This window comes from Nannospalax galili, unplaced genomic scaffold (assembly GCF_000622305.1).
Source record: "Nannospalax galili isolate Female #2095 unplaced genomic scaffold, S.galili_v1.0 scaffold198, whole genome shotgun sequence".
NCBI classification, from domain to species: Eukaryota; Metazoa; Chordata; class Mammalia; order Rodentia; family Spalacidae; genus Nannospalax; species Nannospalax galili.
This window is the reverse complement of record NW_008341748.1, coordinates 2460451-2477463: the sequence shown is the minus strand read 5'-3', so window position 1 is coordinate 2477463 and position 17013 is coordinate 2460451. Positions and strand designations below refer to the sequence as shown.

Below are 17013 nucleotides of genomic sequence, written 5' to 3'. Positions count from 1 at the left end.
TTTAAAAAATTATATTGACCCCTTTAATCTTTGGTTATACTTTCCTATTGGGTATTTAAGACCATACAGTTGGCCCAGGTAAATCAATTTATTTTTTACTCTTAAGTTCGGTTCAGGATCTGTTCCTCGGGGGTCACATGGGCTTGGGAGGAGCCCCTGGCTCCTTTCTTTTACCAGTTCCACCTATGTGAAGAAAAGTCAAAGGTCCTGCTCGATCATGGTTGGCTTCACTTGGAAACATGGAGGAAATGATTAAAGTTAAAATCCAGGGACTAGGGAGATGGCTCAGTGGTTCAGTTCACTGGCTGCTCTTGCAGAGGATTCAGCAGGCAGGCATTACATGACATGGGTGCACCTACACACATACAGGCAATACACTCATACACATAAAAAGATAAAAATAAAAATAATAAAGTTAAAATCCAGTAGTAAGTCATTCAGTTGAAATTAAGATTAAAATTCCTTAGTGAATACACAGGAAGCGAACAGAATAAAAACGATATAATTACACCTAAGGATGAGTTTTATACCAAATATTTCTCTCTGTTCCTATGATTTGATTAATATGATGTTGAAGGTGTAATCGATTAAAAATTTCTTGAACTTATTCAAAATTTACTGAGTATCTACTACATGTCAGGCATTCAGTAGACACTTGGAGTACAGAGAAAAATTAGTTATTTCTTGCTCTCAGTGGGATCTGCTAGAGGAGTCTACTAGAGGGATTCCAACAGACATACGAATGTGTATATGCAATACAATGAAATAAGTATTGAGCATGGTGTATATAACAAGGCACTAGAGGAGGCCAGAGGAATTGTCTTGCAAATAAAGTGAGAAAATCAGAGAGACTTTCGATGACATGATAGTAGAGCAGACTTGAAGGAGTAGCAGAACTCAAGGGAAACAAAAGAAGGATGTGGTAGTGGAAGGTAGTTTAAGGCTGAGGGGACGGCAGACAAAGGAGCAGGGAAATGTGACAAGCACGAGCAAACGGAAAAATGGTTCCCCACAGCTGGGATTTGTTCTGCACATGAAGTAGTGAAGTATGAGGTCAGAGAAGGAGAATGAAGTCAGAGAGTGAAGAGTCATGTGTGGGGGACTAAGAAAACTAAACTTCTTCCTGAAAGTAACAGCAATGAATTGAAGAATTAAAAGGAGGGACTGACCTGTATCGAGGATGATTTGGAAGAGAGGTGAGAGTAGAAAAAGTTGGTTATTTGGGGAAGGTTATCAAAGCAATCCACAGACAGTTTGAAGGTATTAAGTGTGGCGAAGTAGGGACAGATCAGACAGATACTTGGGTGGAAGCTTGACAAGACTTTATGAATGATAATATGAAACGCAGATCAACTCAAAATGAGATAGTATTAAAACATATGTCTGGAAAATACAACCAACAGTCCCAGTCCCCCCTTACTTTGTGTCCCCATCCATTGAATTCACTGACACTGTATCTACTGGGAATGAAAAACACAAGAAAGCTATAGGGAATATCTGATCATACTTCAATAATTTAGAGACCAATATATAACAGTTCAGACCATCTGCCTGTCAATGCTATTGACTACTGCTATTGACTACTACTGCTTTCTTCCTCTTTCTTTTCAAGCCTCTAGTCACCAGTTACAGAAATCCAACCTAAAGGTAGTAGCTTCTTCTAATTGCATGCTTGAAGCACAGTACACAGCTGTTTACATAGGGTTATCTCAGGGGCAGCATCACATAGCCTTCCCCTCACCCCTGTCCTGGGCCCACAAGGGAATCCATTTGTTTGTGACAGTCTGTTGTCCCATTTGATGTCTCTTTTATAGGCACTGATTCCTGAGATGGAAGGTTGTTTAGTCATTGTAATCTTAGTGGAACTTGGTCGAATATAATGTCTTTCACTTTAACAGAAAGGACAGAGGTAGTGTAAGGGGGCTATGCAGGCACCTATGGAGGAGAGTAATACAAAAGTAAAACTGAAGAATATGGAAGATTTTAATAACACCTTGCCAAAGAAAAGTCTTGGAAATACTCAAGAAACTAAAGAATTCTTACAGAATGCCTTGCAGTGCTGGGCAGTGAGTGTGGTGGTCCATGCTTGCAAACCCAGGAAGTGAGAGGTGGAGGTAGGGGAATCAGAAGTTTAAGATCACTCTTTGCTCCTTTGTGAATTTGAGATCTGCTTGGGCTACATGAGATCCCATTTTAAAGAATTTTTTAAAAATGTCCTGCACTTCAGATTTTAGAAAATCACACTTTCACTATTTGAACTCTAGAGAACTTACATTGCTGATAATCTATCTGCTAGTAAAGTTTGATGGTGACTCATACTCTTCATGAACCTTAGACTATTTACGACAATCAAAATCTCAAACACCATTAATTTGTACATTATCACACTACAAATCATTTCATAAAACCATTTGACCACTCCACTGTTTCATTCACTCAGCCTGGCCTTGTATTTTGTCATTAGAAACTATATAGACTTAACATTACTTGCACTGTGCTAATCAGCCATGTCACAAGTGACTAACGATCAAGAGTCAAACTCTCACCTTGAAGAGACCCTCACACACAGTTCAATAAGGCAATAAGTTGCTTGTGAGTACTTGATAATAGAGAATAGAAAATCCAACTGAGAAATAAAGCAAAGCTTTAAAAATTACTTACTTCATTTGTTTGGAGGATTGTAAACTTTGGCAGCTTAGTCTTTGAAGTCGTTGCACTGGGTTTCCCATCCAGCAGTGATCCAAAGGACAGATTCCCAAAGCTGTTCTCAAATTCAATGGAAGGCTTCAGTGTTGGAGAGATGTCTGGTGTCTGATCTTGACCATCCATGGGTCTTACATATGCAGTTGGCTTTTGCTGCCCCATGCTTGTTTTACAGTAAAGCCCTGGTGGGAAGGTTTGCACTGAAAGGCCACTGCTGGGAGCTAATAAAGATGAGGCAACCAGGGGAGACCCAGGTGCCTGCACTGTAACTTCAGATTCTCCTGTTGAGTTGGACTGAAAGATTTCTTTGAAAGCATCTTCACCTGACTTGGAGTTATTGTCTTCCTTTGCAGATGAGTTTGTTTTCTCAACTGCACCAGTTTGGGGTTGTTCAGCTGGGTAGATGAAGAAGTCTTCCAGTCGGGCTTGAGGTGGGTCCTGTGTGGATGTCTGCATCTTGTTTGTCTGATTGCTGGCCTGGCTTGCTTGTCCAGCACTAGGATTGTGACTATCTCGTGGCCACTCAGGTTTTGATTTTCTGTTGCTGTGTATTAGAGTAGAATTCAGTATAATGACTGAAGGTGGAGGCATCGGTGCTGAGGAATGGTTATTATCCTGGTGAGTTGGGATCATTCGATTCTTTTGCTCTGGGAAAAAGCTTGGTTCACTTTTGTTGATAGGAGTCTGTGGCACAGAATTCTTTGGGATTCCCACTAGATGATTCTGATTGGAATGGTTAGTGAGCAAATCCTTCATTTCATCATAGTTTCCAAGTGTGTTCTGGACTCGGTTGGCAAGGGCATCACCTTTGTTTGTCTAAAATAACAGAAAGATGGGGGTGGGAGGAGAAAGAATGAATAGCTTTGTATTTACTACTGTTAATGCTACAAACAGATGTCTGAGTAGAATATTGGAATTTTCTAAACTTGTCACACTGCCACACAATTTCATATATTCCATGTGCTATATAAGAGAAAATAGTTGGGGCTGGGGAGATGGTTCAGTGGTCAAGAACACTGGCTGCTCTTGCAGAGAACGCAGGTTCAGTTCCCAGCACCTGCATGGTAGTTAACAACCACCCATAAGTTCAGCTCCAGGGGATTTGACTCCTCTTCTGGTCTCAACATGCACTGCATGATGTGGGTGCACTTAACTATATGCAAGAAAAGAAAACCACTCATACATAAAAAATAAAAATAAATAAATGAAAAAAATTAAAATGTCTATAAAAAGAAAAAAGTCAATAATATTTAAAAGACCTGCTGGGAATGAGTAGGTTTGATGAACATTTGGTTTACTCTTTAGCCTGCTCTTAAACATGCTCATTGCAAAATAGTTTTAAGAGCATGTCATTAATTTTATTAGAAAAAATATTACTGATTTTAGGATAGATGAGATGAACTGCTACATAGCACATTATGGAGTTTTGATGGAATACTTGACTTGTATATGTTTTTGATCTCTCAGCCTTTGTTCATTATACTGTGTGTGGTGGTTTGAATGAGTTTCTCCCATACGTCCCAAATATTTAAACATTTTGTTTTTTAGTTGGTGGTTCTGTTTTGGGAGGTCTTAGAAGGTATGGCCATTCAGAAGGAAGCACATCACTGGGGATCGCCTAACAGAATTCTTAAGCCTTGCCAGATCTCCAGTCACTCTCTGCTTCCTGCACCTGCTTGAAGATGTGAGAGCTTATTTTCTGCTCTTCCTCCAGCCACCTCTGCTGCCATGCCTCCCTGCCATGATGGACTATTCTTGCCCCTTTGGAACTGTAAACTAAATAACGTCTTTTTATAAGTTCCCTTGGTCATGGTGTTTTATCATAGCAACAGAAAAGAAATAAAGACACCATGAAAAAAAATGTTTAACCCACTTGATACAGAGAAGGTAGTTAAATTGTGCTATCCTCACTGTACAAACTTTTTAAAGGCATGGGATTAAACAACACCTAATTGAGCTAACTTATGACTAACATGAATCTAATTTCTTTTAATCAGAGAAATGTATAAATTACTGGTGCCTGCCTACATATTCTGGGGGCGACTTTGTTTACACATTGATGATTCATACTCATTTACTTTGAAATGCTGCAATTGTTCATCAACAGTGACTCAAGCTGTCCTATGTTTTTGCAGCCAGTTAGAAAATTTTATTCAAGAATTTAAATTGTTACTTCAGTAAATCAAAACAAAGTCATCTTTTCAAAGTGATGTTAGCCTAATGTATAAGAGTTACAGAAGCAACCAAATCAATCTATGGACAATCAACAGCCCAACTCTAACATTCCCTGGAAGATATGCAAATCTCACAAAATGACAGATTGTTTGTTGAAATAATTAGGCTCTTGCATGTATCTTTTGCAATGAGGAAGCAAAGCTTTCGTAACTAAAAAATGTTGGGTAGCTGTATTCTTGGAAATGAATCTAATGATATTCAATTGTTCATTCTCAAAAATAACTTCCATGATTCTCTTTACATGCAAATAGGCTATCAAAACAATCTGATAAATTCAAAAGAGCAGAAGATTTCATTTTTCCTGGGCTGTACCATACCGACCCCAGATGTAGCCAGGTTAAGCGGCTATCATTATCCTTAGAGCCACCTGGCAATGCAGCCATTAGACAGGGAAGGCCTCTTCCTATTTGGCATGCTTTCCATGGAGAGGAACAGATGACCACCTCCCCCTTGTACATGGCCCACTGAAGATACATGCTAAACCTCACATGACCTAAATATTTCTGGCTCACTATGGTCCACAGGTGGTACTTATCTAAGTCTCAGGTCTGTCTCAGTCTGTGCCAATAATAAATGTCTCTGTAAGTGAAGATGGGAAGATATGAAGGTGGCTGGCCAGTGAAGCATTAGGAATGTTTGGAATAACCCAGGGAAAGAAAATGTGGAATGACAAGTTTAGGCTCAAGGAAAAAATCCTTTAAGCCAAGAGACTGAGGAAAGTAGAGGAGCCACTAAGGGACCCATAGAAGGAGTAATCACAAAGAGAATCAAGCTAGAAACCTTGGCCTCATTATTAGCATGATCTCTGTATATTTAATTCATACCATGTGTTAACTCATAGGCACTTGTAAAGAAATGAGAGCAGTTAGAGAAATATGAATTTCAAAGTTTATGGCAAAATATGCTAAATATATGCTAAGGGAGTTCTGTACTGGATGGGATTCTTTAGGAATTGAATAAATGCATATCAGTTTTAGTTTGCTTATCGTCAGGAACATCTTACATTGCATCATATGCAACCTTGGTGTTGAGGTAGAGATTAAACAATTAACATTCTATATGATTCTCAGCTGAATAACTGCTTCATTTCCATAGACACATTTGAAAGGCATATTTAAAAAATGTAGATGGGGAGAAATCATTTATATTCCCTAAAATTCCCTAGGTTTATGATTTTAATGACAGAAATTACTTTTTAGCAAAGGCAAAAATAAATTCTTTGCATATAGCAATTTCCTTCAACTAATGTACAAAATGAACCATTTGGACAGCAGCCAACCAGTCTGTCTAATCAATCCTTAAATATAAAACAAAGAAAGTCCATTACAATAATGTCCACCAAGAATTTGATGCACATTTGAAACATTTTCAAGGTTGTCCTGGCCCGTCAAAGAAAGACATTATCACTCGAGTCAGATGATTGAATGCTACCAACACTGATATCTGACCATGTTCAAGGATCTAACTCTACCAGCAGAAACATGCCATTTAATTTCCTGTTTGAAATTTCTTCATTGTGCTTACTGGCTTTCTTAGAAGCAGAGTTTGACAAAATCAGAACCTTCTCCTCACCATTAGACATGCCAGCACAATACCTCTTGCCTGGGGAAGTCATTCCCCTCTCTCTGGACCAAAAACGATCAGAATCCAATGATCTCAGATCTTACTTGCTTGAAAGCAGGCAAGCCACATTCTTATGCTTATTTTGGTGGAATGTTGAAGGCATATGCTTATCTTGTTTTCAATGGGAAAGAACCATGTCTACTTAATGTCTTCTCATTTATTTACATATTACGATGGCCTTAGTGTTGAAGCATGCTGTTACCTTTTCACACTCGAGTTTTAAATCATGTTTGCAATTAGGACACTTTCTAACCTGGCCAGTGTTTAAAACTATGCATGAATAAAATGTAAGGAAAATTAAAATGTCCCTGGATGAGTCCAGAAATCAATATAGTGAAGCCATGTTTTCTTTCCCTGATTAAATCTATAGCTATTAAATTTCAGGGACCTTCTTTTATTTACTTTTAACCACTACAACTTGTCACCATGTCTAGTATATGTCGTTACATAATAAATTGTTGCATAATTTTAATAGAAACAAATTATTTTCTATACTGTGTCTATATTAAAATAAATGATATGTAATGGCTTGGAGGAAATGACACATAAATAGAAGGGCAAAAGCATCCTAACTTGGTTACTATGACTGAACAATAAATTGAAACCTTTGAAAATCCTAGTACCTAGGCACAAAATGGAAAGCTCATTGGTTAAAGCATTATCTATAACTGAGGAAAAGAAGAATATCATCTTAGCTCATTAAGCAAGACAAATGGAATGCTGATATAAAAATGTAAAATGGAATTTATTGGTTCATTCACAAGAACCTCAAAACAATAAAACAAACCATTTTTTAGCACTAATCTTCTATAAGGTTCAAAGATATTCTTCATGTACATTTTTCTTGCAAGGAAGAAAGGCCAAAGGCATTACCTTAAAGTCTAACTCACTGACGGCATGCCTGAATTTCAAGTTCATGGTATATGCTACCATAACAATAGTTTGAAGCTTTCTGATACTCTGGTGACATAGGGATAGAGTTGTGATAACCTGTAAGAATTGAGGGCTGTTATCTCCCTTAGACTAACTTCCTCAGAGAGCAATTACCTCAGGAGAACTCATGAGAGGAACTGTTTAGCAGATAATGCAAGATTGAGTTCAATGGAGACAATTTCTGAGTTGCTCATTGAAGGAAGATCCGCATGTTTTCCTAAAAGATGTGTCATGGCTACAAGTAGGAACTACTGTGGTCATTATTACAACAAATACTGGTAATTTCAAAATCCTTATAGTGCAAATTTAGACAAAGAGTACACACAAACATATAACCTCAAAAAGCTTATTGTTCAACAATAACCAGATAATCAATTGTCCAGACCAGGCTGTCAGTAATAATTTTCTGCCTCTCTACCACTGGAGAAGGCAACTGTCAATCTTGCAACTCTCATATGAGATAGACTGGATAGAAAACTTAGTGGGGCCCAAAAGACACTTGCCCACACCTAAGAGCTAGGTAGGCTCTTATTACACACCACAGGAAAGTCTGATGGACAATAATTGGTCTTTTTTGTCCTCTAGAGTCTTAATAACATATTAAGGAAGAGGGTATTCTTGACTGAGTGGATCAAACATTCTAAACATGGTAAGGATGAAATTTAGCTGTTTCAATCAATTATAGGCCTCTTTTAATTTGACCAGTTCTTTACTACCCATTCTCCATAATTGGTTGATTCCTTTAAGGTAACCTCTGTAGCTATTATTTTCTAAGTAATCACAATTTCTCTATCATGAAGGAAATCCATTTTCCAAGTATTTTCAGTCATAAATTACATGTCTGGTTTGTGGTTCATGACTAACAGCACTCCTTCATTTAAGCGTTTTGCTTCTTATTACTTTAGGAAATGCAAAATTTCCCCAGTTTGCTTCTAATGCTATGTACAAATCAGTAGTATAATTTCATTGCCAGTCTAATGTGCTAAGAATCTATTGTACCATGGTATTTCTTTTTAATAAAATAAGCAAAATAATTCAAGTTTTGAAGTTCATTTTTCTTCTACTTTATTCTGGCTAAAGTGTATAATTTACTAATTCCCCCTTTTCCCTAATTCTAGTATTTTCAATTCATCTCTCTAGGCTGTAAATTGCCATTTCTTTCTTTAATCATAACAATGCCAAGAACTTGAACTTTTACAACACTTTACAGATTTTAAAGCAGGATATTCCAATTTGTTTCATTAGATCCTCACAAGAACTGTGTGAGTCAGCAGGGTAGCTAGCCTTGGTCTCCATTGGGCCTCTACCTACGCCTGTACAGACATCCTTGCATAAATCTCTTCAACCTCTCTGTACTGAGCCGTAAAAAGCTTTAAAAGTGTAGTAGTAGCAGCAGCAGAACACTAGTAGTGGTGGACAAGGAAGAGGGGAAAGGGGAGTTAGTTTTCATGATTAACTTCAAAAGGGAGAAAATTATGGATTGATAAAGAGAAGTTTCTTCTATACAGTTAGTTAGTAGGAACACTTACTGACTTGACTTCCTGGCTGAGGATAAACAAGTTTCCAACCATACAAAAAGTCACATTGAGCAGAGAATTAAGTCTGATAACACTATGCATAAAAATATGAAGGCTCAGATCAGCCACCCAAGTTCTTAGGGGCTAAAATTACTCAAGAAAATTTAAGGGAAATGTATGTTCCACCTATTATAAGGCTTAAATGGATACTTACACAAAGCCCTAGTCCATACTGTGGACATGCCATTTCCTCATCAGTCTTTCAGTGCTAACTTACACATGTCAAATGACTTCACATTTTTCAGGCACTTTTGAAAACAACATCATCAATCAATACTATAGCAAAATCTTCAATTTCAAAGATACAAACTGCACAAACACCCCTAGAGAGAACTTCCCCAACACTAACAAAATTGTCAAGAGGTCAACATTATTTTCATTGTGAGTATAGTACATGTAGGTGAAGGAGGGAAAGAAATCAGTAAGGAACACAAAACATCCGATTTTTCCTTTCTGACAAGAAAAGGCAGCTGGTACAAGGGAATGGGGCTTCCAGTGCCTCGTTTAGAAACTACTGATGCTTCTGGGCAAGTGACGAGGGAATGACTTAAGCTTGGTGTAGCAAGAAGGTTCCTGAAATTCCTGACCCACTACCAAAATATTGTTTTCCAGTTAGATAAAAATTCCTATTGTAACCCTAGAGAAGCATTGTGATGTGTCCACACTTCTACTAATGAATTATCGGCCAACTTGAGAACTCCCATTGGCACTAACATATTTGAGTACTCCAAAGACAGGATGCTCATCTGCCTTACAGATGGTCTGTCTGGTGAAGCTTTTTCAGGTACACATCATTTATAGTATTGTAATATGATGACAAAATAGAAATGTTCTTCATTGATATGCTAGAGAAGCCTAAACATGGGCACATTATTCCTCCTCCTTATAGTTATGACTCCAGAATATGCCTGTTCACCAAGGATAAAGCAATAAAATACTAAGTCATGGCCACCTTGAGCCTGGTTAAATGCTCCCATAACTGTCGATACCTGATATACCCTTACACTTTCAGTATAAATGAGGTTGAATATTTTTGACAATATTGAGAGTATTTCTCAACCACATCTCAAAAATACACAGCTAACATCTGATGATAAATACGTACCTATATAAGGGGCCATGTTAAATAACAATTACAAAAAACTACAATACTAATTCACTTCAACTTAAAATTCTGCAGGAGTAATAAGCCCAGGGCTCTTTAGCTCATAAGAGTGTTGAATATTGGGTAGATACTGAACTTTAAGAATAAATCCCCTGAGAAGGGGTCATTTCTCTAACCCATCCAAAGATGTAAAACTCATGTGCTTATTCCCCTTCCACCTTAAGAAGGGACAAGATTATCTTCATCTGCGATTTTGTGTTCCAAAATGGAGGCTGTGATTTCTTGTTGTACCTCAGTGCCATCTTTATTTTACTCTGCAGTGTTATTTTCCTTCTAATGTTCCATCTCTATTCTTATTCTCCTGACTTGTGCTTCTTTACAGAAGCTTTGTCTTGGGTTTGGTTGTATTTCCTTTGGGTCCTTCCTGTACTCTGTAACACCCCTCTTCCCCTATCTTCCATCCCTCCCCAGCAATTTCTAAACAAGCTCATGTTTTTCTTACTAAAAACGAACTTCCCTATTCACAGCTGCTCATTTTACCCTCTAATATATCTTCCTGCAAAATCAAGTCCACATTGATAACTTTTCTTTATTTACTTAATCACATCTTTTCACTCTCCAAACCTGGCAATTTGTTGTCCCAATTCTTCCTAAGAGAGATTATCAATTTATAAAACTTACCTTTTCTGATCTCTTGGACAAATGCTACTAACACATCTTTTTTTCCCATAAAATCTGTTGTTTCCTTGGTTTCCATCAAATGCTGATGATTTCTAGTATTCTGCTTAACTATTTGCTCACTTCATTTCTTTCCTGGGTTCTACTTCCTCTTCCTTATACCCCTAAATATTGTTAACCCCAAAAGTCTCTGTCCCTCTTTTTATTATGTCAGTTACTTTGATCCAGTAACAGTATCCAATCTTACAGTACCCAAAATCTCACACTTGACCTCTTCCATGAGCTCCAGACTTAGGTTTCTGATACTTTTACTTTGGTATCTCATTTGCATCTGAAATGCAAAATGGTCAAAGCTAAATTATTGCTCCTCTTTAAACGGCAGCCTTGCTTCCCCCCGAAACACTTGATAACAAAAATCACCATCTCATCAAATCAAAACCTGGGAGCTCAGTCTTCCCTATATCATATTACATTTATTTAGATATCCAGTCCTATCACTCCAACCTCCGTACTCTGTCTTGAATCTTTCCTGACATAACTTCCTTTAGCGACTACTATGGCTTCTTCAAATCCCTGTCTTCCACCAAACTCTCCATACTGCTCAATATTACCTTACTAAAATGTAAGTCTATCCTGGCCATGCTCTGACTTTTAAAAATATGTAATAAACATCTCTTCATGCACAGAACAGTGTTCAAACTCCTTGGACTGAGATGTAAAGTATCTGTTGATTTTGTTTTGGAAGACTTCCTCAGAAAGTTGCAATTGCCCCAAATACACCATCTGTATATATTTTACTTGTAAAATACATTTAGGTGCTTTAAAAATAAAGTCAATGTTGATTAGCGAGTTTGAAACTGTATAAGCAAGCATTTTCCAGAAAGATAAATTACATACATATTCAGCTACCTTGTAGGGCTCCCCAAAAAGATCAAAGCCTGAAGAAAAGAGATCGTCTTCTTGCTGAACTTCTTGACTCCTCCGTTCCCATTCCCTTTTTTTAAGTGCACTACGGTCTTGTTCATAGTGACTGATGTGAAAAGGAAAAGACAGAGAAAAAGATTAATTAGCCATGAAGAAATTTAGATCTCCCTTGTTATCAATAAGAAGAAAAATGCAAGTAAATTCTGTCCGAGTCAATACTGCATAGAGAGCAGGGAATCTTTTCCTTCACCCTTACTAAGTTTAAGATCCTTAGCAGTTCCTATGAATAAGAAGAAAACAGAAACTTGCTTATTAGAAATTGTACCTATGGCCGTACAAGTATAGAGAATTCTTGTTCCTTGTCCTTGTTTGATTATTACAAGCAACTGCATACTCCCCCCAAATCTTTGCACTCTGCTGAGAAGTGCTTAATTAAGCTTACATTATGCTGTCAACTGCCTAGAGCTCAGAATCCACAGATGTCACAAATATCCAAGGGAAAGAATGTATTAAACTATGGATCTTAAGGTAAGCTAGAATCCTGCTCTGAGACTTTACTATGTTTTAATGAAATCATGCAAGAGTTTGAAGAGAGTAAAGTGTCTTCTGTGGAATATACACAAGCAAATTTAAATGACTTAAATACCCACATCCTTTTTGTTTGGATATTGTTAGGTCTCTATTTTTTGCTCTACAAGTGACTGGAAACCTTTGGGAAAAACTTATTAGAAAGGAAGGTGTCTGGTGACAGAAACTGCAAATAATTCACTAGCAATGAATGAAATATATATTAAAGCTTTAAGTGACTTAAATGCAAAACTGTTCTATAAAGAATACCTCTATGATACTCAGAGAATCCTAGACTTTATCATTAGAAGAGTAAATCCTCCCAGAAAACATTTAAGATGAAGTCCAGGACCTTGGGTATTATAGAATGGAATTCTTCTTTATTAAGAAAATGTTCTTTGTCATTTAAGACTTAAAATTAAAACCTAATCTGAAAGCATTATACTCCAGATTGAGCATCCCTAATTCAAACATCTGTAATTCAAAATTGCTCCAAACTTTTAAATTGCTTACAAAATGCTATAAATGGAAATTCTCACAAAATGACAGTACTTTCTTTTTAAAAATATTTTAATTATTATTTTTTTTATGTGTATGCGTGTATTGCCTGCAGGTAGGTAAGTGCACCCACATCGTGCAATGCTAGTGGAGGACAGAAGAGACTGTCGGATCCCCTGGAACTGGAGTTACAAACAGTTGTTAGCTGTCAAGTGGGTGCTAGGATTCAAACGTGGGTCTTCTGCAAGAACAGTCCGTGTTCTTAACCGCTGAGCCATCTCTCCAGCCCCCCGCCACTACAGATAGTCTTTAAAATTTATTTCACATTAGGTGCATAAGATTTATATGCAACACAAGTGAAATTCCTGTTTAGATTTTGTTCCTTTTCACACAATATCTGGGTTTGAATCCTGCAAGGTACAACAATTACTAACCTGGCAAGATAAGCCCACTTGTACAATAGTGACGTGAAAGTTATGGCGGTAACCAACCACTTTATAATTGGATTTAAGACTTGCTGTATAAAACAGAACTCATGCCTGGTACCCCAAACCTATGACGGGCTAAATCATAGGCTCCAAGTGAGAACCTAATACTATTATCCTGCTAAGTGAACATAGTATTACATTGCCCCACAGTTTTTATCTTTACTCCATTTGATTAGTGTGTCTCTCTATCCTCATTACAGAAATGTGATTTTTTAGTAGATGCAAACTAATACAGAAAGTTATGACTGGTCAAAGTGCAGAGCATAGAAGACTATGGAGTGCTCAGCTGTAAATGGGACATCTATAAAACACTCTATTTCTCCAAGGCCCAAGGGCCATCACAGAGGATGGGAAGGAAATGTTAAAAGAGTCAGACATAGTGGACATCTACCATAAAATATTATTTTCTTCACATGGCAGGGTCTTTGCACACATGAACTCACGGGAGCTGCAGGTATAAAACATGTGACTGCATGTATAAAACTTGCATAAGATTAAGCCAGCAAAAATGTCAGCATGGATTGGGAAGGTATATCCTATCTTATCTGAGGCTCTATTGGCAACTGATGGCTTCTAGGGAAAGGAGGATCAGTTTTCTTCAAGGATGCAACCCCTGGGTGGCTACCCATGCTCCAGTAGATAGACTTACACCCATGTACATGCAGGAAGCACTAAGTGGATCCATTAAAAAGAGAGTACATGAACATGAGAGGGAAAAGTTGTGGGGGTAGATGGGGCATTGGAGGGGACGAAATGAGCATTAGATTTGATTAAAGCACATTATGAAATTTTCAGTAAAAATAAAGGAAATCTTCTAAAATCAGGGAAAACATCTGAAATCCATAACACTTCTGTTTGCATGCATTTCAGATAAGGGATATCCAACCCATAGTGCACTGCATGTTGTTCAGTGGATTGCTTCCTCTTCCTTCCTCTCTCTCTCTCTCTCTCTCTCTCTCTCTCTCTCTCTCTTGTCTCTGTCTTTGTCCCTGTCTGTCTGTGTGCCTCTCACCATCTATCTATCTATCTATCTATCTATCTATCTATATATCTATCATCTATCTATCTATCTATCATCTATCTATCTATCTATCTATCTACCTATCATCTATGCTGAGAAAATTAAAATTATGTAAATGTGTATGCAGCACCTAGTAGTGCTCCTTAAACACTGGCTTCCTTCTTTATGTTAATCGTACCATGTCAGAACATAATTAGATAATTATCGTGCAAATGGCCACAAGTGAAAGGAGGCTCAAGCGATATATCAATGTAAAAGTGAAGTTGTTGGTTTTTGTATAAATCATAAAAGCTCAGTGCCTATCTTTGGTAAGCTGGTTTCATCATGAGTACCACAACTGTAATTTGATACATAAGAGTCTACACCACTAGCTACACCGCTTACTATACAAGGAATATGTGGTGCCACTACCCCTAATCATCCACCGATGTCCATAGAAATCGTTGAACTGTCAATTTCAAAATGGCTTTGATTGATGGTGACATCATATACATAAACAACCTTTATTTCTCCACTTTAAAACGGTGGCAACCTCTGCAGGGTAGTCAATGTATATTGCACTTTCATAATACAGATAATTTCAGAGACATAAGAGCTCACTGGGCCACTCCTAAGTATATTCAGCAAATATAAAATTATCATTGTGGGAGACAAAGAAATCCTCCAGATCCTTTCCAAACCCAGGGTTGCCCATCTGGGCCCCGGTGGTCAAAAACATGCCACATCCAGAGTGAAGGGAACCTATCTAGCCTCAGATGTTCTCCACAGTAATATCAGTTTCACTTCAACTCACAGACTGAGATTGGAGCCCTACATAGTTGTCATATGCCTAGTGTCTATACTGTGTACCATAAGCACACATAGTCACATCTTCAGTCCAGTTACTGTGCACAATATTGTACCTATCAGCCATGGGCAATGCAAATTCATCAATTTTTCAAAATTCAAGAAAGATGGGGCCAGTATTGGGGACTTCAAGCAGTATTTAGCAATGTAGAGGAAAAAGGATTTGTTGCAAAAGAGAAAGACCGTTAATTCTTTTCTTTCCATAGCAGATGATTCTCAACACAAAAGAAAGAATGAAAGTCTCTTGCTTCTGAATAAATGTGAGCAAGATGTCAGTTTTCTAGCTATCTGTTCATTTTTTGCACCTGACAGCTCAAAATGACAGGCCTATAGATCACATTTAATTCTCCCATGAAGAGAACTGAAGTGCTTTAGTCTCTTGGCTTTGCAAACTACCTTCTTTCTCCTCTGAGGGAAAGACATAATTAAAACCCTGAAGGGGAAAAAAGGAGAGGGAGAAGAAAAGGAAATGTGCTTTAACTTGCATGACAAGCCTTCAAGCGGCTAGCAGTAAGGGCACTTTCGGGGCTTTAGCCCTGGCTTTGATTTGTTAGGAGGCTCTTGGCTGCATTTTGTATCAGTTCATTAGCTACCAAATTCCAGATGCAAATTTGAATAGCAGATTGAGCGTGCACATGGGTGTTATCTGTTGCAAGCAAAACTGTCTGCTGCATTTTTTAACACATCTAACAAAGAACAGTTAATTCTCATATCTCTGGTGAGAAAGAATTTACTCTACATAGAGTTCCACTGGTTTTGGATGGCAACCAAATAGGTCCAACTTTTTCCTTTCAGGCTCAGCATGGTGTTGCATTGAAAGAGTCACACGGTGAGGTCTAATGAGGAATGAACTACATGGTGATGAGGCTTTCAACGTATAACATCACTGATTTCTGACTGAAACCAACATTACTAATTTAAGCACCAGCTAATTAAAACCACAGCTATGTATTTAGCCTCTTGTTATACCTACTGCAGTTTATAATTATGAGGACCTCTTTATCTACTCAATTAAACTTCTTATGATTCAGTCAGTTTGTGTTTGAACCTTTGAGACCTGCAGAGCCTGCAAGAACGTCTATGTCTGACCTCGGATGATTTGATGTATCTTTATTCTCAGACTTGTTTTTCCAGAGGAGACAGGGGAAGTTGTGGCTCTACATAGAATGCTCAAGACAAAAACCCGAGTTAATCATCATATTGATGGTTTTAGATAATCTGCATTTACTCACAGAGACGAAATCAGAATAAAGCAGTCTCATCAACATGAAAATCCATATTCCTATTGAGAAGTTTAGCAAAAATTCTCAATTCAAAGACTTGCAACTCTTAGCAAGGTAGAATGTTTTCCCCATTTTTTCCTCCTAAATACTATGCCATTTGTCACATCCGGATGATATAAAAACCCCTGGTCCTTGAAAACCAAATGTCCTCTTAGGTTAATGGACCAATGTTCTGTGCCTTCTCTCTTCCCCTATGTTGGAATCCTTTTCTCATTCCATATTCCCTGATAGGAAAAGACAGACAAAAGAAGTGGTTGCAAGTAACACTTTAGAAATTATTCTAATACTAGGAGAGATGAGGAGAAGCTTCTCTTACTCACTGAGCACTTTTTCATCAGCTGTGTTCTCACCCAGCTCTATGCCTCCAGGGCCTATCGCAACAAAAGTTCCCTCATTTCTGCAGGGGAACTAAAGCAAAGGGAAGCTGTCCCAATCCTTCATTGACTGGCCAGGAAGACCTGAACTTGAATTTCTTCCATTTTCAGATTGAGGCAATTTCCTCTCCTCTCCTCTCCTCTCCTCTCCTCTCCTC

The 17013-nt window shown here is 37.9% G+C and overlaps 1 protein-coding gene across 5 annotated transcripts in view; it reads right to left on the bottom strand.

Annotated features, from left to right (window-relative positions):
- The window catches only part of Aff2 (AF4/FMR2 family member 2), a 560677-nt gene that overhangs the window by 365724 nt on the left and 177940 nt on the right, over window positions 1-17013 (bottom strand). For 2 of the 5 annotated variants that reach the window (XM_029565511.1, XM_017799178.2), the window contains exons 2-3: window positions 11752-11884; window positions 2662-3519 (exon numbers count right to left, since the gene is read on the bottom strand). In XM_029565511.1, the coding sequence (XP_029421371.1) occupies window positions 2662-3519; window positions 11752-11884 (991 nt within the window). The remainder of the gene's footprint in view (window positions 1-2661; window positions 3520-11751; window positions 11885-17013) is intronic. The other 3 variants (XM_029565512.1, XM_029565513.1, XM_029565514.1) reach the window with 2 other exon arrangements.